The sequence below is a fragment of the Accipiter gentilis genome, chromosome 26 (genome assembly GCF_929443795.1).
Source record: "Accipiter gentilis chromosome 26, bAccGen1.1, whole genome shotgun sequence".
Classification (NCBI taxonomy): domain Eukaryota; kingdom Metazoa; phylum Chordata; class Aves; order Accipitriformes; family Accipitridae; genus Astur; species Astur gentilis.
Window position 1 is genome coordinate 16,244,911 of NC_064905.1, and position 26,127 is coordinate 16,271,037.

The window sequence follows — 26,127 nt, forward strand, 5'->3', positions numbered from 1 at the left end:
TCGGACTCAATAGCATCCATCTGTCCTTGCACGTGGCTTCCTGTGCTTTCAAGCTGCTGAAGAAGCAGTCGAAAGGCACATGCCATAGAGGCTACACCCCCAAACAATTTATGTTTGCACTTCCGCCAGCGCCCAGGAGAAAAGAACTGGAATTTCCAAAAGTGGGAAATTCCAGCACTTTCAATTGTTTCCAAGTCAGAACAAAAAGTTTTGAATAGCCAGGTCTTCCTCAGAACAGCTGGGTGAGGAAAGCTTCACCTTCAACATATCAAAGCAGTGTTAGGAATAATAACACAATATTATTATAACACTTCAAAACCAGCTGAGGTCAAGAAGCAGCAACATGTAGAGACAAACCAGGGAAGCTGAAACAACTCAGCTGGGTGTTATTCCACCGAAAATTCCCTTGATGCCTTCCTATAAAACATCCCCTTGTAACAAAATCACCTTTCTAGGGGGGAAAACAGCCTGGCTGAAGCTTTTTCACCCTCTCCCATAGAGATGTGGGCTCCTCTGTCTTGCCCCTGTGTGTAAGTAGGAATGGGCATCCCTGCCCAGGCAGCATCTGGGAGTGCTGAACCCACTCCGTGCCTGCAGCAGCCTATAGGTCACCTGCTTGACCAGGAACCTGCTGCAAAGTCTTTGAGCAGACGCAGAAGATGTTTTGAAGGGAGGATATAACCCTGATCGTCACCTGCCTGTCTCTTCCTGCAGTTCAGCACTGCAGCTCCCAGATTTGCAGCAGAAGTATGAGGCTGCTGGAGAGCCAGGCATGGCACAGCCATGTCCCTGCAGCTGGGGAACGGTGCTCTGAGGGATGCAGCTGCAATGGCCAAGGAAGTTTGGGGGCTCAGGAGACAGCCTGACACCCCTGGGAGAGCCAGATTTGGGGCAGTGGAGCTCTGTTCCTCCAGAGCAGGGGGGGAAATCTGCTCAGCATTAGCACAGGGCCACAACACATGAGCAATCATCCTGCGTCCTTGTTGTTGCCAAAACAGATACTCTTGGGTATGTACAGTGGGGTGTATTCCCTGGGCACGGCATAAACACTCCAGTGAATTTTCTGGCTGTACCATGATTGCTATAAGCCTGTGACTGCTGACTCCATCACCCACAGCCCAGCTGCCTTGGAGTGGCACAGGACTGCAAGTGAGACCAGGCAGCCCATCGGGGCCGGTCGCCAGCCTGGCTTGGGGTGATGCTGCCTCCAGGAAGCCCAGCTGACCCCAGCACACTGGTCCCAAGGCCAGGAATTTCCAGCTGCTCCTACAATGAGGACAAGATACCAGAGTCACACAATGTTTGGGGACAGGGAGGGAGAGCGAGATGGGAATTCCTCCTCTGAGCAACCACCTCTCCTGGAAAGTCCTGCTGTCGAAAAGCTTTTGTCTTGCCCCAGCGCTGCAGTAATCCATCTCCAGCAGCAGTTGTTACAGCTGGAGCAGAAAACAGCCAGCACCATTTGGATCACTGCAAACACTTAAGCACACTCAATATCCTGTTTAAGCACAGGAATTTCAGCATCCTGCCACATGCTGCTGGGGTTGGCAGCATCTGGGGCTGCTCACGGTGGGCTGCCCTACACGGGAAAACCATGAACTGGATTGAGCTCAACAGAGCTGCCGACCCCGAGGGCAATGCCAGGAGGGTGATGGCATCTTGAGAAGCACAAATACGGCCTCTGGCACTCACTCTGCACCTGGGCCATTTTCTCCCCATTTCTCACCCTGATGCTTTCTTGCAGAGGTTGATGAATTTGCAGCCAGCTCCTGTTTGGAGACCTGCTCCCGTTTGGTGTCATGCATCACAGTAAATGCATCTCCCACTGCCAACCGAATTAAACTCCTGCTGCCTTCCTGTGCTGGAGAGCCTGAGGACTCCGCACCAGGCCCAGAGAAATGAGACACTCTGGTTAAAAGCAGCCAGGAGAAAGGAGGAGGCACTGGGCAGGGGTGTTGCTTTAGAAGGACTCCAAGTGAACCAAGAGGAGCCTGGGGACTGGCAGCACCAAGACAGGCTGTGGGCCCTGGGACACGGAGAAGCACAGAAGAGTGGAAGAAACCCAATAAGAAGCACAGAGAAGTGGCAGCCAGAAGGTTACACGCAACCTGTCACCTTGCCAAAGGATTTGGGATGGAGTGAGTGTAACCTCTGGTGAAACAAGGAACACTGACTCTAGGAAGGGGAAAGAATATGTTTGACCTAAGCCAAGTCTGTGGAAGGAAGAACACTTGGGTTTTTTAATGCCCAAATCACTCACTAGCAATTTGTGTTAACTGACAATAAATTAAAAATTCCCCGAGTGAGAACTGTTTTGCCCATGAAACCCTCTATACATGAGCAGGTCACAAACCCTTCAGACAAAGCAACTTCATCCTTGTAGGGCCCCGGTCTCTAGAGAAAATGCACTTCATAGCACGGCTCTCCAGGAACACTGCCACTCCATCCACTGGCTCCAACCAGCCCTATCCGAGGACAATCAGTAGCAGATCTCATGCCTTGCCTCTGTGATCAACAAGGCGGCAAGCAGTTCAAGGAAGGCAAGGAAAGGAAAAGGAAGGACAAAACAATGGGCACAAAAAAGGGGAAGAATTAGAAAGGCTGTGAGCAGGACAAGGGCTGGAGGCAAGGTCCATGCTGGCCACCCATGCTTCAGCCTTCAGGGCTGCCGCAGAGAAGCTGCTGCCGGCGTCTGGGATTTACACACCAGCACCCAGCACATGGCTGTTCTGCACCCTGACCAGCAATGCTGGGGGCAAGGACTCACTTCCAGGCAAAGCCAATGCCAGATGTCACAGGTTGCGACATCCAAAAAACCCCACAAGCCCACATTTGGAGTGCAGAGGGTTGGACCTCTCCCTCTGAGTCAGCTCTGGGGGCCATTGTAGATCCTCTTTACTACCAGACCCTAGAAGGAGCCACATCTGGTGCAGAGACACATGGGACATTCGTCTTGGTCCTTGGCCCAATGCTGCAACATCAGCAAGCCACTTCCATCCCACCCACCATCCTCCCCTTCCCCCAGAGGGGAGAAACCCAACATTGAGTCTTGGGAGCTGGCAGAGGTTTCTTCTTCAGCTCTTCCTCTTCCCAAGCCAAAGGAGGAAGAAGCAGCCTTGCCCCTCACATCCATGTGCTGGATGTCTCACTGGGCAGCCTGTTCCCCACGGTGAGCTGAGGCTGGGAAAATGGCTGAGCTCACTGGGGCTGCTCTCCCCACACCATCATCCCCGGAGCCAGCTTTCCAGGGCACGATGACTGTTGAGGAGCTATTTTCTCAGGCATTGCAACTGGATGAGGCACGGCCTGGCAAGAGAGGAAGAGGGGAAAATCCCCTCTGTGCCTATTGTTGATCTTGCAAATTTGGACTCTGAATAATTCAAAGCTTAATGCACGCAAGGAAATCCTCTGAGCGCTCCCGGACCCAGTTCCCACAGCTCTTGGCATATCCGCCATGTGTGCAGCTGCATCAGGTCCCACCATAACCCATCCCATGCTGACTGTGGAGGAGGGAGTGGGAGGATGGTGAGGCTGTGGAGGAAGGCAGAAGGTGGTGATCTCCTCCTGCAAAGCAGGTGACACTGAGCTTTGCCTCACATGCCAGAGGCAGAGGGAGAAGGGAGCTCTCGTTCAGCAAGAGGGTAAACCCAGCGAAGTGGAAGCAGCCTGGCATCCCTGGAAAGCCACGGTGCAACTCCGACCCCCTGTGAAGGCAGGGTGCTGCAGGAGGTCTGGGGGAGCAAGACTGCTCCCCAGTGCCTCCCTTCTCCATCCTTCTGCTGACCCCTCGCCTACCTCGATCTCTTCCACTCTCCATCCTTCCCAGCAGCCCACTCTCCCAGGCTCCCTCCCCTGCCTCTCCCTTGCCCTCCATCCCAGAGCCCTCCCATCCTGCCAGGTTAATTTGAGTTCCTGATTTGCATAGGCAGCAGATCGCAATGTTCTGGAAATCCCCTCCTGCGGCCGGAGCTTCCTCCCCGCTTTCACAGCGTCACTGTCGGCCTTCTGCTTCCCTTCACTGCTGGAGCGCCAGGACGCATCTGATCGGCACGGGACAAGCAGCAGCCCCCAGCAAAACCCACTGCTGATGCCAAGAGGCACAAGAGGCTAAGCAGCAGCACCCCACAACCCCCTGCAGAGCTAAGCCCACGAGTGGCCCCGGTGTGCTGGGCCAAACTGGCTGCACCCGCCGCTTGCTCTGCAGCTGCCCCTCTGCTCCCACCTTGCTCTGGGGCCAGCTCCCCAGCACGGCCGCCCAAGACAGCCAGGTCCTGGCTGGCCCCATGGCCCCGTTAAGGTTCAAATGCGCTCCATTCACCCAGCAGCACTGCAGGCGGGTGGATTTATTGGGCGCCTTGGGCTGCTGGGCCGCCTCCACTCCAGATTCACACCACCAGACATGCATAAGGCCCACCCGGCTCACCCCTGAGTGGGGTCAACCCAAAGGCGGCTAGACCTGATCCGAAAGAAGCAGAAGCAGAGGGCAGGAGAGCTCTGCCACCCCCCACCCATGGCCCGTGCTCCTTCTCACCCCGTTTCCCGCAGCGTGGCCGCAAACACGGAAGCAATCAGGGTGCCTTCCCGTGAACGAGCCTCCGCTGAAGGTGCTGAACCCAACCACCCGTGCCAAAAAAACCCCTAGTATGTAAAAGTGTCAGCTGTGAACACATCTTCACATCCACGCAGGCGTGCTCATGAATCACAGCTGCCGTCAGGTGAGTTTTCTCCCCTGGCAGCACGGTGGGACAGAAGGAATGAGGAAGGACCAACAGGACCAAGAGCTTTTGGTTTTCATAGTGAAATTCATCCTGGCGTTTGGGCCAGCCCTAGCTGGCAACCTCAGTAGAAACACAAAGAGCAGCTGGCTAGAGAGGTGGAGAGGCATTGAGCGAGAGCACGACCACCTCCACAGGTACCTAGGCTGCAGGCAGGCCCCAGACCCCATGGCTCCTCACCCCTCCGGCCAAGCACCCATGCTCCTACCACCCAAACTAGCCGGACTAAAGCAGGGCACTTTTCAGGCCTTGCCTGGTGACTATAGACCAAATGCCCTGCCAGGTACAACTTTGTGCCTGCTGGCGAGGAGCTGGGGAACTGGAATCAGCCTCTGTAAAACAGAAACGCTTAAATCCTTGGTGTTTATTCCAGCAGCAGCTGGCTCCAGCCTTGGTTCTGACCATCACACGTCTTGGTGGATGGTTTCCAGGGACTACCTGCAACCCTGGCACACCATCACCTGTTCAGCTCCACCAGCAGAGCCAGCTCTTTCCTGGGAAGACGCATCCTGTTCTGACTTGAGAGATGGATGAGGATGGGATGGAAACACACATGGGACAATGGTGATGCCTCTTGCAAGATGCAGCAGGTTCCCTGGGGAGAAGCACAACATGTTTGCAAACCCAGTGAAGCTGCTCAGAAACCAGGCGAGGAGAATGATGTAACCAGGCTCTCCAGTTGTCCAAAAGTGAATCACAGCCTCCATGACAGCCCCCCCCCCCCCTCCTTTTGCTGACTAATACCTGACACAGCTCAGCAGCCCCTGGAAGGAACAGCACAGGAGAGCCCTTTAAGCGGTGCCTGGCTCCTTATCAAAACAACGTAGAGGCTGTCTGGGGCCTCCATCATGGGGAATTCCCCTTCTCCATGCCTAAAAGTAAGCTCAGCTGGGCCGGCCTTCCTGCATTTGGGGATCGCAGCCGGAGAGCGCCTGACCCAAAGGGCTCTCACCCACCCTGAGCCCCTCCGCAACCCTGCTGGGTGAGTAGAGCAATGCTTTTTTCGGTGCGAGCGTGCCCAAGATGGAGCAAGGAGAAGGCAGACAGCTTTTCAGCTGTGAGCGTGCAGTACTGTGAAGCAGGGCCATGCCACCCCCCTCCTCTCCTCACAGAAACAGAGCAGGGTTTGGCTATTTTTTGCAGGCTGAGACATTATCTTATAAACAAGATGCTTTCTGGTTCTGTGAGGCTGCATTTAGCTTTGAAGCCAGGTTTTCCAAGCATTTACAGAACAGCACTGGGTTTCTAGGGTAAAACAAGCCCCTTTGGGGAACAAAAGGGAGGACACTGCTTGTGTGTGGGATCCTGCTTTCTTGTCCCCCGTTGAGACCTCAGACACAAGCATAGCCAAAGAGCACGGCGGGTCCCAGCGCCCGCTCAGCTGTCTCGTAACCCAGCCAGGCTGCCAGGGCCACGTCCTGGTTGAAGGGCAGTCAGGTAAGGGAATCTTTTTAATTTTTACAACCCAAAACATCAAATCACCGAGAAGTGGTGGAACTGTCTGAACAGAGCCGAGTAGGACCCAAGGACTGGGACAGCTGGAAACAGCACGATTGTCAGTGAAGGACACCTCTGCGAGCCCAGCAGCAGTCACCTAAGGAGGAAGTACCAGGAGTACAGGCAGAGAGCAAGCAGCATGTCTGCTTACAGCAGGCTTGCTTTGCTTTTGGTTTGTTGTTTTATATATTTTTATATATATATATATATAAAAACACCTTCCTTGTGGCAAAACCAACACAAGAAACAAAATCAGGTAGCTATGGAGCAAGTCCCGAAGAGACAGATGAAACCAGAAAGCATTCCCTGTGGTTCTTGCTCCTCTGGCTGATTTCTGTTGTTCACGAACGCACGATAATCAAAGCAGCGGCACAGAGGAAAAAGGATCCCCGATAATAAACACCCCAGCTAGGGGGTGTAATTTCCTTGTATAACGTTAACTTGACACAAACTCGGTGGGGAATTCTCCCTGCCTCAGCTGCTGAGGAGGAAAGACCTGGTAAGCCTCAGCAGGCCTGCGGGGGCACCCGGGGCTGAGGGGAAAGCCTGGGACTGCCACAGCCCACCTGCCCGAGCGGCCGAGGACCTGGGGCCTCCTCAGCACAGCCTCCCCTCGGCTACTCCTCCACACCCCAACCCGACCGTACCCCACAAGCGGCACCGGGGCTGCCAAGGGATTCCTCCCCCCGGCAGCAAGTCGCCGCGGCTGCGCCCTGCCCTCCCCTCGGCCCCGCCATTTTGTCTGTCTCTCGATAAGCCGGGGGAACAGTTGCTGGGCTCGGGCCTGCCGCTCTCCAAACGAGCGGAAACCCCCCTTAAGGCAGAGACGGGGCCTGCTCCTTCCGCCCCTCAAGGCCCCATTATTCCGCGAGGGGCGTCCACGGGACCCCGGGCAGCCCCACGGAACCCACAGGGGACGGCGAACAACCCCTCCGCCATGACGAGCCACCACCTTCCCCCTCCACCTGCCCCGCCCTCCTTCTTTATACCCTCCGCTCCGCGCCGATTGGCTGCGGCGCCTGTCCGTCAGGCTGGGAATTTCCCGGGGGCGGAACCAGTGTGTGTCCCCCCCCCAGCCCCGTTTCCTCCCGTACTGGCGGCGGACCGGGCCGGAGCGGTCCCGCTTCGGGGGTGCACTGGCAGGTGAGCTCGGAGCGGTACGGGGAGTTCTGCCGCCCTTGGGGAGAGGGCCCCGGCTTGGGGCACCGGGGTCTTACCGTGCACCGGGGATGGCGGCTGGGCACCGGGTCGCGCCGCCCCGGCGAAGGGTCCCGGTGGTGGGAAGGGGGCCGGTGGGGTTCGGGGCGGCGTGTCGGCCGTAGCTGGCCGGTTCTCGGGCTCTCGGTCTAGCTCGGGTGGTCGGGGTAAAACCCCGCAGGAGGCCGGGGCCGAGCTGTCCCCCGGGGATCTGCTCCGAGCAGCGGGCGGGTCGCGATAGTCGTGCTGTGCCTCAGTTTCCCCTCTCCCGGGGCAGGGCAGGGGTTGCCGGCTCCTCTCGCCGCTCCCGACGGGGCAGCCTGGTTGCAGGGGAGCGGGGGCTCACCGGCGGTGGCAATGCCCGAGGGAGGAGAGGAGGAAGGCTCAGGGGGGTGCTGAGGTGGGGGGGGGGGTCCATCCTGCCCCCCCCCCCCCCCGGGCCGGGCAGCCCCGCACCGCTGCTGTCCCCCGGACTCGCTCCTCCCCTGCTTCTGCCTTGCACAACCCCGGCGTTTCCCCAGACCCACACATCTGCTTTCTGACTATTTATTTCTGGGTTTGCGGTTCCCCCACCCCCTGCCCCGGCAGGATCCCACCCCGGGGGGCTGCGGGCGGCCGTGGCTCCAAGGAGCGTCCAGTCGATGATGGGCTTTTTTTCCACTCTTTGAGTTTTTCCTCCCTATCCTGCTGTTGGTCCAGCGGTGTGCGTCCGCTTTGGGTGCAGATTCAGAGGTTGGAATAGCCGGAGTGGGGATGGCAGCATCCCCCCCCCCCCCCGCCTCCCCTCCTCCTTTGGGGAGGTAAGGCCCCCGCTGAAGGCAGAGATGGGGGAAAAAAAAAAAAAAAAAAAAGATGCTGTGTCCTGCTTTTGGGTGAGAACAGCTGCAGATGGGACTTGGTGAGGACCTGCAGCCCCTCGGAGAACCGGCTGTCCCATTCCTCAGTGCCCCTGGGCACAGATTGCTCCCTGTTATCAGGGAGGCAAATGCAACCTTTCCCCTTTAGCTTGTTTTTTCCATATGCTTGAGTGAGTAAGAGCCGTTCTGCTGCCACAAGCTCTTTTGGAGTGCAAATTTCGTTGAGAGTGCTGGCAAAGGCAGCTGAAGTGTGCTGGAGACGGGAGACTGGACTTTGGGCACTGGGGCGAGTTCTGGAGGCAGGAAGGCTCCAGCCAGGCATGTCCTTGAGAACTGTCTCAGTGGCAAGGTGAAGTAAGCAAGAAGAAAAGAGGAGAGGCTTTTTGTAGCCTTTGGCATCATTCCTGGCTTTGCAAGAAATCCCACGTTGCCCTTTTGGCCTGACCTAAGCCAAACAGACCTATTTAGCACAGGGCTGTGGGTTGTTGCTTGCCAGCAGCTGGTACAAAACACTTGTGGGTGGAGGAAGCTGAATTATCTACTCATGTGGCGTTGCAGATTTCGTTTTAAAGCAACAATTCTTACACTTTGGGTGGCAGAGGTAGCTTTGCTGGTGTAGCTTTTTGGTGCCACTGTTTTCTGCTGCTTGGTTGTTGCCTGGCTGAAGTGCGCCAGGTTGGGCAGGAGTAGCCCCAGTTGTGCTGGAGCTGCAAGGAAAGGGGTGGCTGTGCTTTGCTCTGCTTTTAAGTGCTGTGATGAGCAGCCATGATGCTACTGAGCTCTGAGGTGGGTGAAGAAACGGAGCAGGCAGCATAAAGCAAGATGCGTTTGCAGCAGAAGACAGGGTCTTGTGTAAAACACCACCACGCTGCCCAGGGGAGCACCACCACCAAGTCTGGCTGCGTGTCCTGCCTGCACTGCAGCTTGGACCCGTGGTGAGGAGCTCTGCTGCTGCGTGTAGTTACCTGTGTTTGGAAACCTGGCTCCAAATGGGGAAATGCCTTATTTCCCTTGGGAGCAGCCTCATCAGAAGCAGGTTGTTTTGTGAAGCCTTTGCAGGAGGTGGGTTTCTCAGGCGAAGGTGGGATTTCTGGCTGGAGGACATCTGTAACATCTGCTGCGTTTCAGATGGGGCTCCTGCCTTTCCTGCCCTCTTTCTGCAGCCAGCCAGGCTGGGAAGATGAATACTTCCAGTGGAGGTTCAGACCTTTTGCTTTGAGAACTGAGCCTTGCAATGCCTGCTTTCCTCTTCTTTTATTACTCCCAGCCCAGTGGACTGCAGTGCCCAGAAAGTCTCCTTATTATTGCTTCCTCCTAAAGCCAGCTCTGCTTTTGCTTTCCTGCAAATGAGACCAGTCCAGCAACCCAGGAATGGTTGTCCCTGGTCTGGGGAGCTGCTGGAGCTCTGGAGAAGAAAAGAAACCAGGCTGTGGGGGCTGTGGTATTTTGCAGATTTCCAGTAAAATGATCAAACAAAAAAAAAAAAAAAATCCCTCCATAGTGTCTGAGTGGCTTTTGCTTTTCCTCTGAGGCAGAGGGATGCTAGGGGCCCAGCAGCCCTAGTCATGGGAAAACAGTGCTGGCAGCCTGCAGGGATTTGCTTTTGCCTTGTGGGAGCTTGGCGGGGAGGAGACTTCCTGGGAATGTTGCATGCCGGGGTAAGGAAAACCCCGTTCTCCTAAGGGCTGGGCCGAGCCCCCACCATGGATCACAGGATGGGAACTGATGGGCTGACAAGCCTGTGGCTTCTGGAGGCTGGTCTCCACCCCGGGGCTTGCTGCCGAAAGCAAAGCTCCAGCGGTGCCAACCCACTCGCTGTGCAGGATTCCCATCCTCCACCTTTGTATCTGCAGCTGTTCGGTAATTTTAAAGGAGGAATTGTTTCCTTCTGTCTCTTCTGTGTGGCTGCTGCAGCGATGGCTGCAGTGCTGGTGGCCGTGGCAGTGATGCACATCACCCTGGGTGACAGCGGGGAACAACCTGGCCACAGCTACGCAGTTCCAGCTCACTCCCAAGCCACAGCACAGCTATTTAAATACCACCGTGCTTTTGTCTTCACCTGGGAGTCTTCCCTGCCCGCTCACTCTCTTATTCTCTCCTTTTGCTGAGTTGTCCTCAAAATTTACTACCTAAAGGTCTCGGTGCCCCGCTTGCAACCAGCAACACCCACGGGTGACCACGGCATCTGGCAACCTCTGCCGGCGGCTGGGCACGGAGCTGGTGAGCTATAGCTGGGCAGCCGTGGTCCGTGGCTGGCCCTCAACCCCCCCAGGGCTGTGAAATACCATCAGATTATCTTAGAAACTGTTGATTGGCAAAAAGAGAAGTGTTTTCTGGTGGTTCAGTGGTTTCTTCTGGAGTCTGTGGTAGTCATGTTTTCTTTGCATTTCTAACCATCATTAGGTTCTGGTCTATAGTCCTCTCTCTCCTCCCCTGGTGTTTTTATTGAAACGTGAGATTTCTCACTGCAAACCTCATCTTTCAGAACTCTTAAGGAACAAAAACCAAACCAGGATGAGGAACAGTGACCTGGTCCAGGGTCCTCTCCCCAGGGTGACAGTTTAGTCCCAGTGGTTCCTTGCAGAAAGGGCTGTTCCTCCACCCCAGGCAAACCTGCCCTGACCCTGGCGATGGGCTCGGATGCTGCAGAAACCCTCCCCTCTTGCGGGGTCTTGTTTGCTGGTGAATTTGCAGCTGGTCTGTGCTTCTGTCAGCTGGAGATAGTTCAGTTCCTCTCCCCGGCTGCTGTTTGAACACAGGTCCCATGGCCCACTGCTGTCATCTCCCTGATGGGGTGCAGACCTTGGGTAGAAAAGTCCTTGATAAAACCTTGAGAATTGGGAATAGCAGAGGCTTTCAGCAGTTCCATCCAGCTGGAAGAATATGGGCTCTGCCGATCGGCAGGGTGGTCAGTGCAGCTGGCTCAGGTTTGAGTGTTTCATGCAGGGGTGCGCAGGGGCAGGGGACCTCCCACGTGTGCTGTGGGGCAAGGCAGAAAACCTCCTGGTTTGGGGTCTGGAGTGCAGGAAAATGGGGGCTAGTATTCCAGGCTGCTGCAAAGCCACATGGGGAAAGGATGCCTTGTGAGAGGGCAGCTTGTCCCCACCTTCCCTGACCCAAACCTGTGTTTGTCCCAGTGGAGGACACGGATGCGCCCCATAAGATGCTCACTGTAAAATTGCTTTGCTGGACCAGCTCCTCCCAGACACCCAGGTTTGGAATTTGGAGCAGCATGTGGTGACTGGACACCAGTGAGAAACAGGCTCAGGTCCCCAGCCTGCCTGTGAAGCTGTCCCTGTCCTCCACCAGGCAGGTAGCGTGGCCACAGGTGATGGCATTTCCCTGCAGCGAAGGTGCCATCAGGTCCCCAGACCACATGTGTGCCACCGCACTGGTTTTGTCCTGCCCACCGGCAGGTCTGCTCCGGGAGTTTTCCTCATCCCGTGGTGGGAGGCTAGGGGGGGGATTTTGTACCGGCTGTGACGATGCTGCCTGGCGCTGGGACCAAGGGCACAGAAACTGTCCTGGTTCTTCTGCAGCTTCCTGTCAGCTGCTATGGGCTCCAGAAATAGCTGCTCTTCAGCCTGCCCCATGCCGCATCTGGGCAGCTCCCAGTGGTCACCACCTCCAGCCGCTTGGGACGGGGCTGCCGGCTCCACGTGGGGTGTCACAGGGAATGGGGGGGCTTGGTGGCACCTGCAGAGCAGGAGGATGGTGAGACCTGCTGACAGATGCATCTCCCAAAAACAGACTGCTGCTGAGGCCGTGTGTAATTACCTGCTGCCTAGGCAGGCGTTAATTGCCACTCCAGTTGCGGATGCTGCCAGGTGGCAGTTGTCATCTGGAAAGTCCCTGCTGCTCCCTGCCAGGCAGGTCATCTAAACCGGTGATCAGCCCAGATCGCTTGTGGCATGAGCATTAGTCTGAGGTTGAGATGGTTTCGGGTATGGGCTACCCCCCTTCCCCTTTCAGAATGCCTCCCCCTCAGCCCCCTCCCACTCGAGAGCACCCAGCTGCCTTGGCTGGGTGGAAGAGCACTTGGGGGTGCCCACGGGTACTCATGGGGTGCCCCCAGGCAGCACCCCAGCTCTGGCTTGCATCGCCCACCCAGGGCTCTCAGCTGCTGTGCTGCTTCACTTTATAACAAGCTGGCATCAAGGGGGGATATTTTTGACAAGTTGTGCTGTAATTCACAGCAGCTGCTTTATCACCCCCAGGAGGTGGGTGAGACCTGGAGCCAGGATCCTGCCCAGCCATCCCCAGGCCAGACCTTGGTGAGGGGAGGCCACCCACAAATGCAAGGAAATAAAAAAGCAAATAGTGTGCTGTGTGCAGGTGTTTCCTCTCCTCATGCTTTGCTCCTGGCCCAGCACATGCCTGGCTGTTCCCTATGCCCTGATTCGGGAAGCCGTGCTGTTGGCAGCTGGTTTTTCTGGCTGAGCTGCAGGGCAGAGTGGGTCCCTGCCTGGCTGCTGGGGCTCGTCCCCCGCTCCCCGGTGCTGCCCAAATCAGCCGGCAGCTGCATGTTAAAGCTTTTGGAGCTACAGACGCTGTTCCTCCCCAAACAGCCCCCCACGACCCTTTCTGCTCCCCCAAAATATCCTGCAGTGAGCAGGGTGCCCTGGTGACAGTACCCAGGTCCATGCTGGTATGGATGGATGCTCCTGGGCTGGGTCTCCATCCCACTGGGATGCAGCGACAGGCGGCTGCGACCTCCTTAGGGACTCCCGCACCCTGTAAGGGTGAGAGCCAGCCCAGGGCTGCTGGTGATGCCTCCTCGCATGACACTTCTTATGGTTGTGAGTCACCCCGGCACGTTCACCCCAAGCGGGGCTGGAGGAGGAAGCGCCTTCACCTGGGACACTTCTGCACTGGCTGGCGAGCAGTGAGGCAGGGCTGCCTCTGCCAGCCAGCACCCCGAACCCCAACACGGTTGGGACCAGGGGACCACGGTCCCATCTGGAGCCAGAGAAAGGTGACGCTGTGCTCCGTTGTCTTGCAGGGATGCCTGGCTGGGAGGTAGGCGACTGAACGGCGGGCATGGAAGGGAGAGGACCCTACCGCATCTACGACCCCGGTGGGGGCTCGGACGAGAATGGATCCACAGCCTTTGAACGGCTGGTGGAGGAGAACACCCGGCTGAAGGAGAAGATGCAGGGGATCAAGTCTATTGGTAACTGCTGCGTGGCTGGGGGACGAGGTTCACCTTTGGGGCAGCTCAGCCTGTGCCCACCAAACCTGGGGGTTTCTTGCTCTGTTTAGGAAGGGTGCTATAAGAAGCTGGGGATCTTGGCACTGGGGCAGCAGCAAAGCTCTCCCTGTCCTGGGGGGCTCAGCAGGATGACTGGGCTTTTTCGTGTGGGGGTGCAGAGAGAGCAAGGCTTTTGCTGAACTCCTGGAGTGTTTTACAGTGGGTAAAGTGGCTGGAAAAAAAAAGGCAAGTGACGGAGCAAGGTCAGCTCCTCGGAGTCCTGCAGTGGCAGGTCGCAGATGCCAGGATCTGTTCTGCTTTTGATGAAAGCCCCCACCTCCCATGATCCCTGTCAGGGCAGGGGCTTTTCCCAGGTGCTGCTCAAAGACCCCGGCATTGGGTGCTCCCTGCAGCGGCAGGGACGTGCCAGTGTTGATGCGGTCCAGCCAAGTCATGCCACCCCCTTTTTCCTCCCCCACCCGCCCCTGGTTTTGCTTTCGGTCTCGTGACCCAGCTTCCGCTTTCGAGTCCCGCTTCTGCAGCCGAATTTCCACCTGCCTCATGATTCCCGTTGTGTCACCATAGCCCTACCTGGGACCGGGACCCACTGGTGTGGGAGCAGCCACCCAGGGTTGGGAGAGGATTGCATTGCTGGTGCCAGACCCTAAAGCGGGCAGGCTGGACCCTGAGGTCCAGCTTAAATTTATCTCTTCTGGGAAGCAGAGGAGACCTCTCAGAGATACAGTGCTGTTCTTCTGCCTCCTGTAGCCAGTCCTTCGTGTGTCAGCATGTGGGGGACTCTGCAGCCAGTGAGCTGCTGATACAGCTTTGCCATTGGATTTGATCAAGAAAAGTTGTTTCTGGACGAAGAAGCATCATGTTGGGCACTTCTCCACCCAAACAGGGGGCTTGATGTTTGTGGATGGGACTGCTGCAGGGCAGGCACTTGGGGAAGGAGTGTGAGCATCCTTCTGTTGCCCACAACAGGAGAGCTGCTGGAGGAATCCCAGGTGGAGGCATCCAAGCTGCGGCAGAAGGCAGAGGACCTTGTGAAGGACAACAAAATGCTGATGGCAGCATCTTCCTTGGAGGACCTGGTGGAAACCGGAGGTAGGAGACGCGAGGCTTAGTGTGGAGGGATAACCTGATGGCTCAGGACCCTGAGCTCAGAGGAAGGGAGAGGGTGTGAGGGAGACTTTCGTGAAGCCCTGCAGCCCTGTCATCTCTGGAGTGTATCAAACCACTGCCGTCCTCCCTTCTCCTGGAGGGAGGTTTCTGTCCCATCCCCATAGCTGGGGTAGAAACCATCTATCAGTGCCCAACATTGCAGGGTGTCTGCTCTCTGCATCCCTGTGCCAGGCAGGGAGAGGCCCTGCTCTCCAAAAAGCTCATGGCTACCTCCTCTCCCCTCCCTGCAGCCGTCGGCCCTGATCCCAGCTCCACATGCGCTGCCCTGGCCGGTGCCCAACCGGACACAGAAGCACGGAAATCTCCTCCAAGTGTGAGTCTGAATGCGAGATCTAGTGCTGGCACAGCTGGAGGGAGAGACTCTCCATCTAGTTAAAGCAAAAAGAGGCAGCCTTTAGCCTCTAGAAACAGGGATAAATCTGAAAGGAGGGGTCAGCTTCCCTACTGTGCTCCCGTCCTGGCAGTCCCTGCCTCTGCATGGTGGGCACCGTAGCTTGCTGTTCCCTGGGGAGACCTCACCTGCCTGCCTCCCCTTGCAGGGATCCTCCTCGGAGTTTGAGGTTGTCGCTGTCGAAGCGCAGGGGTTTCCCCAGGAGAGCGGGAGAGCGGTGAGTGGCCCTGGTGCCTGCGGGATTTGGTGGGCGGCAGATGGAGAGTCCAGCCGGTTGGTGCGGCGGCGGTAGTGGTGGTGGTACCAGGGGTACGGGAGGGTGTGCAGACAGGCAGCAGTGTGCCCCAGTGGTATAGCTGCTGGCAGGCGAGGCTGAGAAACCTTGAGTCAAGGCAGCCCTTGGGCAAACGGCAGAGGAGGGATAAACCGCCCAGGCATTCCCAAGGGAGCAGAGCCAGCCCCACATATGGCCCCAAGGACGGTGCTCGTGCTGCAGTGCTTGGCCTTTGACACCAATGGAAGATGAGGGGACCTGGCCAGTCTGCAGGCAGGAGGGAAACAGCCCCATGGCTGGTCCTCCCCATGTCTCACTGGGGCCAGAGGGCTTGGGAGTGATGGCATGTGAGCCCCGGTGTGTACCGCTCCTCTTGCCTGGCCAAGGTGGGGAGAGGGGACAATGTGCAGGCTGCCCTCCAAGGGCAAGGGCTCCTGAAAGCAAGTGGCCTGGCTGGGCTGCCTGGGCATGGGGCCACCAAAGCAGCCACAGCCAGACAGGGACACTGTCATCTCCAGATGCCACATGACAGGGACAGGAAGGGCTGTGATGGCTCGGGGAGCTGTCGGTGATGCTCTGATGGTCACGTCCTGATGCTGGCACTGGGTGGGAGAACCAGGTCTCCAAGCCCCATCGTTGCTGACAGGGTCTGCCCCAGCTGAGGCACCTCCATTTGCTGCCACCTGAATGTACCCCATGGCTTGCACTGCCCTGGCCTGTGCTCCTCTGGCTTTTTGTGTGTGCTGGAAGGGAGAGGGGGAGGGATGGGGAGCCAAAGGGGGATGAACATAGCTTGCACCTCATGGTGCCAGTAAGGGGACACAGTCTCATTGCACACCCCTGTTTGCATTGGCCAGAGAGGCTCCAGGAGGGATTGAGTCTTTTTGGACCTTCCTGGGGTGCAGCCATGGGGTGATGGAGAACGGGGCGGTATCTGCTTGGCAATCAGCTGCTGGCACCTGAGCCAAGTGCTAGTCCCGTGCTTGCAGCCCGGTGCTGGACTCGGGTCCTTACTGCCTCCCCTTGCCAGGCTGGCGCTGGTAGGAGGAGCTGGCTGTGCTGTGCCCCACACACACCCTCCCCTGGCAGTTTCGGGGCTGTGAACCCCAGGGCTAGGGACACACTGGGCTCCTGGCCCCATGAGGTGCTGCCTGGGGCATTCCCACGGGTGGCAGGCTGAGTCAGCGGGGCTGGGAGCGGAGCACCTCCTTCCCCGGCAGTGCCGGGTGCGCCGAGCTGGGCTCTCTTGTGCCAGCAGTGTCTCCTAGGCAATGGAGGAGTTCACCTGCCACAACAGGGGAGGATGAGCCTGTCGGGGACATCCCTCATGCGTGGGTGGGGGTATGCCCTAACACTGGTGGGTGCGCCCTGGCCTGGGCTCTCCTGGCCACCATTTAAATGCCATGCGTCACCCTCTTGGCTGCCGCCTGCTGAAGAGCCCGGGTTCCCAACGCCTGGCGTGCTGTGGTGGCAGGGAAGCCACAGGCAGGGGAGCTGCAGGCAGAGGACAGGAGGAAGGAGAAGATGGAGACTGGGGTAAGACCACCCCGCACGTGGCAGACCTCAGCTCCTGGCACAGACCAGGGCATATGTGGAAAGGACAGTCTCAGGAACTGGGATTTCTAGTCTTGGTGCCGATGGGGAGAGCTCAGGGGGAGAAAGGGCCGGGGTAGAGATGCCTCCGTTGCTATCAATGAGCCGGGAGCGTGGTCTGCTCAGACCGCTGAGGGGCCTGCGGAACATGTGGGCTGGGAGACCTGCTGCCGTGATGTCCCCCTCCACCCGGGGACTTGGTGTTCTTTGTCCAGCGGCTGGGAGTCAGACCTTTACAAAGCTGACACAGTTTTTCAGCATACCAAGGGCTGTTGCAGAGTGTCTCAGTGTTGGCCCAGCTCCCCACCGCAGCCCTGGATGGGAGACAAGGCTGACCTGCCCCGAGAGGGAACTTTGCAATGTTCCTTGAACTGATCTGACTGCACTTCCCCATCCCCAGGACTTGGAGCAGCTGCCGAATGAGGATACCAACCTGCTGCCGCAGCTGCAGCAGCTGGAGAGCACACTGAGTGGCTGTGCCAAGGAGGCCAGCAAGGACCAGGTCTTTGTACGCATGGGCTACATGGCCTCCGAGCTCAAGCGCCTGGCCTCGAAGGTGCACAAGAATGAGCAGAGAACGTCGTTCCTGCAGGTGAGTGAGGGCTGGCCAGGCTCTTCTTGGGGGTTTTCCTCTTGTTGGTGTGGGGTGTTTTTTTTTAATCGCCAAGCCCCTCCTTTCCACTGCGAGGTGGACACCCACCTCCATGCCAGCACTTGGTGGGAGGTGGGTGGCCAGGCAGGCTTCTGGGGCTGGCCGCAGTCCTCATGCTGCCGGCGTTCACCCCCAGACGCTGTGTGAGACGCTGCACAGTGAGAACAAGGAGCTGCGAACCAAGCTGGAGCGGGACCTGGAGCAGAGAAACCAGGCGCTGGAGAAGCTAAGGTGAGGGTGGGCGGTGAGGTGGGGGACGGGGCTGCTCTGGGTGCTTCTTCCCGCTGACCCATCCCTCCCTGCCTGCAGGTGCGAGAACCAGGAGCTCCGGAGGATGGTGACCCTGAGCAGCCAGGACAGTGGGAAGAGGGAAGCTGCTGAGCAGCAGCAGGTGAGAAGGCAGCATCGCCCTCGGGGAGGGCTGGGAAGGAGGCGGGGAGCCTGCTGACGTATCAGCAAAGGTGGCCTCATTTTAATCGAGCCCCTAGTTTGTCCCAGTATGACCAGCAGGACTTCTCAGGGTCTTGAGGGGATGGGGGAAGCCATGGGAGGGGAACTGGCTAGAGTTTAGCCAGCCTTGGGCACAGCCTCCGCAAAAGCCCTGAGGGTCCGCCCGTGCGCGTCCAGCAGAGCGGGGCCACGGTGGAGAAGGCGCCGGGCAGAGGAGAGCTGGAGGCCAAGGAGAAGAAGGTGAAGATCCTGGAGCACCAGCGCAGGGAGGTGAGGACCAGGCTGGGAGGGAGGCACTGCCAAGGAGGGGAGGGAAACGGGCAGCGGGGGCACGTGGGATGGTGTGGGGAGACCGGGGCAGGGCTGCGGAGCTGCAGGGAAGCACTGCTGGAGCCGGGATCTCCATCCAGCTGGTCCCCGAGGTGCTTTTGCGACGGCAGGCTGCTGGGGACTGCCACGGCTGGCTTGGGGCAGGGCTTGGGCTCCCATTCAGCCACCCCTCTCTCCCCACAGCTGCTGGAGGTGAATAAGCAATGGGATCAGCACTTCCGAGCCATGAAGCAGAAGTACGAGCAGAAGGTAGGGCTGAGTGCTTGGGGGGCACATCTCTTCTGGCTGCTGGCTGATGGGGGGGGACTCAAAAGAGACCGGGTGCAGGGAAAGGTTTTTGGGGCTGCCTGCGCCTCCTTCCCCTGCACTGTGGGTCTTTCTGAGCAGGCCAACGTCCCCACTCCCTCCCGGCAGGTCACGGACCTCCACCAGGAGCTGGCCGAGGCCCGCAGGGCACTGACTGAGCTGGAGTCGGAGCGGGAGCAAAAGCAACGGGATTTCGACCGCAAGCTGCTCCTAGCCAAGTCCCGGATTGAAACAGAGGAGGCGAGTCCCTCAGGAAGGGTGATGGGGAGGTGCTGGCCCTATCGCTCTGCCCTAGCTGATCTCCCTGCTGGGTCTTGCAGGCGGAGAAGGAGAGGCTGGCCATGGAGGTGAGGGACCTGCAGCAGAGGATGCGGTTCCTGCAGGAGCAGCTGGGTCCAGTCACCAGGCAGAGGGAATACCAGGAAAAGGAGATCCAGAGGCTGAACAAGGTGGGGGCCAGGGCACAGCCCCTGCCTGCAAAATGTCTTTTATGTTCTCCAGCCTCTTCTCCTCTTTCAAATTCAAAACTGACCCTGATCGACCCCCTCCTGCCCAGCTCCTGGCTCAGGCAGGAGCTTGTGTCAGATGATGACCACCACATCCCTCTGGGCTCCCAGGAAAGGGGGTTTGGGGTGGGTCTGTAGTCCCTCTTGCTCTTGCCCAGTTATACCTGCTTCCCATGCTGGGCACATGCCCATGGTCCTCCAGAGACGTCATGGGCACAGTACTTTGCTCTGACCCTCCTCCCTGTTTCTTTTCTTCCTCTCTAGGCGCTAGAGGAGGCCTTGAATGTCCAGGCCTCTCCACCACCCATCTTTGCCAGTACCATGGAGCCAGCAGGGAAGGTGCCGCAGCAGGAGCTGCTGACCCAGAACGAGCTACTCAAGCAGCAGGTAGGGCAGGAGACGGAGCTACTGGAGGCAGGGAGGGAACTCCATGTCCTGGCAAGGAGCTTGGTGTGGCCAGGAGCAGCCCCAGCAGCCCTGGTGGGTGTCAGTGCTGTGGTGGTGGGGAGTAGGGGACTGAGCTCAGCATCCTCCAGGCCCTTCAGCTGGAAGGACCACAGCCATGGGCCATCATGTCAACCCACGTGCCTGGGGCTTGACATAGCTGCTGGGGTCAGGGATGGCAACACAGTGATGGCAAGTGCTTGGGGAAGGCGTTTGCCTTCAGCCAGGTTCACCCACATCCCTCCCTCCTGCCAGGTGAAGATTTTCGAAGAGGACTTCCAGCGGGAGCGAAGTGACAGGGAGAGGATGAATGAGGAGAAGGAAGAGCTGAAGCAGCAGCTGGAAAAGCTGCAGAAGCAGTTGGTCATCTCCAACAACCAGGTGAGCAGCGCTGGGTGCCACCAGCAGCACTGGGAGCACTGTGTCCACCCTGGGTATGTCGGAGGGGCTCATCCCCAGTGTCACAGCCCCCGTACCCATCTCAGAGTAGGGGCTGAAGGGGGACAGAAAGGCCAGAGAGGTGGTTTTGCTGCTGCTTGTCCGTGCCAGAGCATCTCCTTTCATTTGTCTCCTCTTTCTGCCCCTCTCCTGGGGATCTGATGGGGGGGACTGGTGTGGGCATTCCCACAGGGCATTGCAGCAACCCTCACCCCATGGACACAGAGGGTGGCAGGGTGGGCTTTGCACTAACCGGCCTTGCTCCCAGCTGCGAGCCTCCAAGGATGATTGCCAGAGGGAGAAGGAGGAGAAGGAGAAGCTGAAGAAGCTGCTGAAACAGCACAAACAGGTGGGGATGGGGAAAAAACCCTTCTTGGGCAGAGGGGCTGGGGGCTGCAGCCCTGACCCCAGCCCCTTGTCTCCCCTTGGAGGGGCAGCTCTGAACCGGGCGACGGGGCGTGGTGGTGGGCTGCCCCTAGGGGTCTCCTCAGCATCTCCCCTGGCTCCTTGCAGGCTTCTGGAGAGAGGCTGCACCCTGAGCCACAGCCGGGGCCACTGGGCCCTGCCTGCCCCATGTACCAGTACCAGTACAGTCCCCCCATGGCTCACCCCATGTACCATGGTTACGATGAGTGGCAGCAGATCCGATACCCGCCAGCGATGCCGGGCGAGCACACACCGGGACAAAACTTCCACCATTTTTCCCCGGTGAGTGTCTACCTGTGCCAGCACAAAGGGGCAGCAGAGGGTCCCACGCGAGCAGGTCTGGGGCTCGCTGCTGAGCAAGTGGCTCCTCTAAGGCCACTGAATCACCTGGCAGGGAGCTGAGCACACGTGTCCTGTTGGCACATGAATGCTCAGCCCTCTTCCTCTCCCTCTCCCTTCTCCTCCTCCTCATGCCCTGGCAATCGAACACAGAGTGCAGCCTCGTGATTCACATCCCTGGTAATTCGCCGTTTCTGTTTCATCTCCTCCTGCAGCCCGAGTACCCCTGGCGCCCGCCCTGCGCCATGGCTCGCAGCCAGAATGCCCAAGCAGTGGCCGGGGTGAAACCGGTCCCCAAGGACTTGGGTAAGGCTCGGACCCTTGGTGAGGGGAGTACCCTGTGCTTCACCCTGAGACCCTGGGTGGTTGGCTGAGCACTTGGAGGAGGGATGAGGGGACAGCTTGCCAGGCAGCGGCCACTTCCCTTCAGCCCCCACCTCTGATCAGCCGAGGGGGTGGTTCTGCTGTGGGGTTGGACCCTGCTGCATTCCCCCACATCATCCCCACAGCACCTGAAGACAAGCCTGAGCCCCAGCAGCCCGTGGGGTTATGGCAATTGGTGCTCAGGAGTAACAGCCACGCCATGGCTGGCATCCCTCCCGTGGGGCTCGTCTGGGCATGAAGAGCTGTGCTCACCCCGTGCCACCCCTCTCTTGTGTCTCAGAACAGGCAGGTCCCGGTTTGCCCTAATGCCAAGGACCAGCTGCGCTGCGATACCAGCAGAAGAGGAGTAGGGTGTGTGTGTGTGCCCGTGTGTATATATCTAGGAGCTTCCTCCAGCTGCCTATCCCTGTGTGCGGACATGCGGTGGACGTGGCCGTACCCGTGGCCTGGAGCGGCTCAGCAGCGCATCCCCGCGAAGAAAGTGTGAAGGAGGGACCGGAGGTGCCATCGTGGTGGTGGCCAATGCAGAGTCAGTCCCCTGTGGCCATCCCCTTCCCCACGAGGTGTTAGCCCTGGCATTGCTGTAGACCTGAGCCAGGACTTCAAGGGAAGAGGAGCCGGCGTTTCCCAGGAGCTGCCCCGGTCCAGGGGCTTCGGTTCAGGCCCTGGAGGAGGAGCGGGTGACGGCGGGGACTCCCGGCAGTGGGAGATCCTGTGTTTGCAGGCGGGTGCCTGTCGCAGCCATGGCCCAGGCTGAGGGTGGTTGGTGTCTTTGTATTTATTTAAGGACTGAAGTGTAGCCGAGTCTCTCTGGTTTTATCCTGAAAGCTCTTCCCCTGGGGCAGCCTCTGTGTGGGGACTAGGAGGGATGCCAGGGCTGCTGCTCCCCATGTGCTCAGGTGCAATTGTTGGGCCAGAGTGAGCACAAGGGGAACCTAAACCTTGTGTGGGCACCCCAGGATCTATTGCTCCAAATGCATGCCCCACACCTCCCCTCGGTGCTGGGCTGGGCCCCTCTCCTCTCCTGTCCCCCACTGCTGCCAGAGCAAGGAAACCCCTGTTTCCCTGTTCCCCCCTCTGCCTTTCCCTGCAGCCGTGGCCTGGGGCCAGTCTTCCACACTGCACAGAGCAAATCTTGCTCTAGGAAAACAAGTCTGGAAGGGGAAAAAAAAACCCCAAAACCAATGCTATTTCTGTAAGCGTGGCTGTTGCGCACATGACAGCAGGAGGCATGGCACTCCTGCATGCTCCTTGCTGGGGGCTGGTCCCTGCTCCCAGCCCCTTTTGCCTCCCTGTGCTCTGTGCTGACACTCCACCACCCCCTGCCCCATCCTCTCCCCAAATGCTGGACTGTGATGATAAATCCTGAAAAAAATTAGTTTCTCCAGCTGGGAGCCATCCTTCCCTGCCAGTACTCCCGAAGCTGGCTGCCATGCCCCTACCTCTTTCCCTCCACCCCTGGCCAAGAAGTAGGGCTGTGCATTTGCAGAGTCTTTATTTGGCATTTTTATGGCGGGAGGTGAGGGGCTGGCCGCCCCCGGCTGGGAGAGGAGCACGTCTCTATGCCGGGACTGCGGGCAGCTTGAATGCACTGAAGAGCTGCTCCGTGCCCGGCAGGATCAGGCCAGGCCCGCCCCGCACCGGGGGCTTTCAGGCCAAGCCTTCATGGAGACGTGGTCTTCTGTTCCGGGGGTGGCTGGCCTCTGCATCCTCCCACTGTCCGGCAAGGCGGGATGGCAGAGCAGGGGGGGCAAGCTGGGGGCCAGGAGGAGATGTCACCACTGGGGATGGGAGGTGGGACAAGGGATTATTGGGAAATGTCCCCCTCCTATCGCTGAGGTCTCTGCCACCGGGTTGCCCAGCCCAGTATCCCTGCTGGGGGGTGTCAGAGACAAGAGCGATGGAGGGAGCAGCGTGCTGGCTTGGCGTTCGGCTCCTGGTGCTGGGGAGCATCCTGGGAGGGGACGAGATGGGGAGCAGCCCTGCAGCAGCCAGGGGGGATGCTGGCAGCGGGGAGAAACCACCCCTCAGGCTGGTGGCCCCAGCCTCTACTGGCCCTCCTCCTGTGGCTGCTGCTCCTGCTGCTGCTGCTCCTGCTGCTGCTGCCTTATGTAAGCGATGATGTCGTTCTTCACAACAGCGATGTTGGTGCGATGGTACCAGCGCATGACAGGCACGCCGTCGGGGCCCACCAGGAACTTCTCGAAGTTCCACTTGATGTCGTGGTTCCGCAGAGGCTCCCAGAAGAGGTTCTTGGGGTTTGCGAACTCCTCCGCCACCGGGGGACAGGCGTTCTGCAATGGGGGCCAGTGCATTACTGCCTTGCACCTTCCCCCCCACACCCCCCAAAAAAAATTACCCCAAACACCTAGGTGCTGCCCCCTTGTCCCCCCTTGCCATGGCACCCACCTTCAGGAAAGTGTAGACCTTCTGCTCCTTGGCCCCATTGACATCCCCTTTCTGGAAAAGCTGGAAGTTGGGGACGAAGCCACCCCCTGGCCGGACATACCTGCAAGGGGAGGGTGGGCAGGGTGTCACGCAATGGGCAGCTCTCGGTGCTGCACAGGGGTAGCAAGCCCTGTGCTTTTGGGGGCCACAGCCAATAGGAGCAGCAGCCTATGCACCCACTGCCTGGCTGGGTACCCCAAAAGTGAAGTACTCACTTCAGCGCAGGGAGGATTTCCGAGTTCTGGCCGGGTTCCTGCTTCCCAAATTGGTTGGAGGGGAAGCCCAGGACAACGAGCCCGTGGGGCCCCAGCTCATTTTGTAGTGCATTCAGTTCTGCACGCAAGCAGAGCCAGGGATGGGTTAGCAGGGGACAGGGCTTACCCCTACATCTGCACCAACCCCCCCTCGGAGCATCCCCAGCCGGGCCAGGTCCTGCAGAGCAGGCATTGCCCTTTTCCCCCAGCTCCCTGCGGCAGGACGGACCGTGGGGACCTGCCAAGGGCTGCACCCCTGGGTGACACCGTCTGCTCTTGGGCTGCCTGCCCTGTCCCGTGGGGTGCATGTGCCCCGCGGGACCCTTACCGAGGTACTGCAGGGTGAGGCCTCAGTACGTGGCCACGTTGACGAAGAGCACCATCTTCCCTGCATAGTTCCTAAAGGGGACATATTCGTCCCCGTCGAGGGTCAGGGCCCCGTAGTCGTAGATGGTGCCCTGCACCGAGTTGTAGCATTTTACCTGTGGGGCGAGAAACATCCCATGGGACCAAAGTAGGGGCTGCCACCCACCCCGCTCACCTGCCCCGTGGCCACCCATGCCCACCCGAGCAGCGGGTCTAGCCCTGGCACCGGCTGAGATGGCAGCTGCCAGCGTTTGGTCTCCTGCCCCGAATGGTGCTGGCAGCAGCCAGGCTCCGGCATGCCAAGGTCGCGGCGGTGGGACAGGCTGGCTTGTGCATGCACATGCGTATGCACATATGTGCACGCCCGGCCAGCGGGGCCAGCTGCAGCTGGAGGGATGTTTACCCGGCCAGGGTCAGGCTGGAAGGCGAGAGGCTGGAAAACAGCCTGAGCTGGTGTGCCGGTACTGGGGGACACCAGTCCCAGCCTCCCCGGGGCCATGGGTGGGCAGGATCCCACCACCCCTGCATGCACCCTTCCGAGGTGGGGGCAGCCCAGGAGTGGCACCGGCTTCTGTGCCGCGGCCAAAGTCGGGCCCAGGAGGGATCAGGGCTGGATCAGACCCACGCAGGGAAGGGTCGGGGTGGAGCAGCCTCTGCTTGCGGTGCTGCAGGGCTTAACCCAAGGGAGCCCATCTCCTGTTCCAATTAGGGGACCCAGACTCACCCAAGTGCCACCGATGGGCTATTTTGGGAGCTGGCAGGAGATATAGTCACAGGGGCTCTGCTCGGGGAGCTCAGCCTCCGTGGGGCTGGCCGAATCCTGGCAGCAGGGCTCTGCTTTGCCCGCCTGGGGTGGGGAGGCTGGCTGGGGACCGGGGGTGACAAGTCACCCACTGCTCTCTGCCCACCGGGGTGTGGGGACGCACCCTCCAAACATGGGTGCACACCCCCCCTGGACACTGTGCATGGCACAAAAGCCCCGTGCTCTGCCCCTATGGGGGTCACTGGGGGGGGGGGGGGGGGGGGATCGACGAGGCTCTGTCCCCAACCCCAGGACAGCAATTCCCCCTTTGCAAGAACTAGCTCAGAAAAATCCCCCCCCCCCCCCAGTGATCCAGGCACCAGGATTGAGGTGGGGGGGGGGGGGGGTGTCACAGGGCCACCGTGCCCCTCTCCTGCCCCTGGGAGCTCAGCAGCAAGCTTTGGGGACAAGCAGGTCCCCAGGGTGCCACCCCCTACCCCCCTTCAGCCCCCGTAGGGGGGTCTCCCTCCCGTGTCCCCCCCTTTTTTTTTTTTCTTACCTTCTCCCTCTCCTGACTCTGCCCCGGCTGGACGAGCCCAGCCAAGAAAAAGGGCAAAATCCAGGCGCTGCGGGACCAGCCCCCCATGGCCGGGGTGAGCGTGGGGTGCGGGCACCCACCTCACAGCCCCGGGGGAGGGGGGGGGGGGGGAAGAGCAGGGGGGGTGGGGGGGACACGGGACACGACACACACACCCCCCCCTTCTCCCTGTCGCCTTCTGCCACCTCCGAGCCCGACAGCCGAGAAATAGCTGCTGGGCTGAGCGGGGGGGGGGGGGGGGGGGGGGGGGGGGGAGCCAATCGCCGGGAGGAAGGACGGGCCGAGGGCTGCGTTAACCGTGTGGTCCCTGGGACGGACATAGGGGAAAAGGGGGGGGGGAATATGTGGGGAGGAGGAGGAAGGGGGGTGGCAGTGCCACTTTGGCGTGGCAGGGACGTGGGACAGCCGCCAACACACGGGGCGGCCGCGTGTGCCGAGGGTTTATGCAATTTGTTCTTAGGAAGCGAGGACCTGGGGATTA

At 59.3% G+C, this 26,127-nt stretch overlaps 2 protein-coding genes across 5 annotated transcripts; one reads left to right on the forward strand and one right to left on the reverse strand.

Annotated features, from left to right (window-relative positions):
* Positions 1-7,311: 7,311 nt before the first annotated feature.
* On the forward strand, positions 7,312-22,042 carry TNIP1 (TNFAIP3 interacting protein 1). Of its 4 annotated transcripts, none has more exons than XM_049829542.1 (18): positions 7,312-7,415; positions 13,329-13,499; positions 14,505-14,627; positions 14,936-15,018; positions 15,245-15,313; positions 17,364-17,555; positions 17,752-17,846; positions 17,925-18,006; positions 18,243-18,335; positions 18,579-18,644; positions 18,810-18,941; positions 19,022-19,150; positions 19,472-19,594; positions 19,907-20,032; positions 20,358-20,438; positions 20,603-20,797; positions 21,070-21,160; positions 21,519-22,042. In XM_049829542.1, exons 2-18 carry the CDS (start codon positions 13,367-13,369, stop codon positions 21,542-21,544), a joined length of 1,839 nt encoding a protein of 612 aa, XP_049685499.1. In that variant the 5' UTR covers positions 7,312-7,415; positions 13,329-13,366; the 3' UTR covers positions 21,545-22,042. The 4 variants fall into 4 exon arrangements, with proteins under 4 accessions (XP_049685499.1, XP_049685496.1, XP_049685497.1 ...); XM_049829539.1 differs by having other exon boundaries at positions 21,524-22,042; XM_049829540.1 differs by having other exon boundaries at positions 18,246-18,335; positions 21,524-22,042.
* A 674-nt stretch (positions 22,043-22,716) lies between these two features.
* On the reverse strand, positions 22,717-25,808 carry GPX3 (glutathione peroxidase 3). Its single transcript, XM_049829565.1, has 5 exons — positions 25,608-25,808; positions 24,269-24,422; positions 23,902-24,019; positions 23,648-23,747; positions 22,717-23,532 (listed from the first exon to the last, which is right to left on the reverse strand). Exons 1-5 carry the CDS (start codon positions 25,692-25,694, stop codon positions 23,287-23,289), a joined length of 705 nt encoding a protein of 234 aa, XP_049685522.1. The 5' UTR covers positions 25,695-25,808; the 3' UTR covers positions 22,717-23,286.
* Positions 25,809-26,127: the final 319 nt, after the last annotated feature.

Excerpts from the sequence above, each read along its gene's own strand:
- TNIP1 (XM_049829539.1), top strand. The coding sequence starts at position 13,367 with ATGGAAGGGAGAGGACCCTACCGCATCTACGACCCCGGTGGGGGCTCG. Across the intron at positions 15,019-15,244 it reads CACGGAAATCTCCTCCAAGT|GGATCCTCCTCGGAGTTTGA; the intron begins GTGAGTCTGAAT and ends CTCCCCTTGCAG. Across the intron at positions 19,151-19,471 it reads AGATCCAGAGGCTGAACAAG|GCGCTAGAGGAGGCCTTGAA; the intron begins GTGGGGGCCAGG and ends CTTCCTCTCTAG.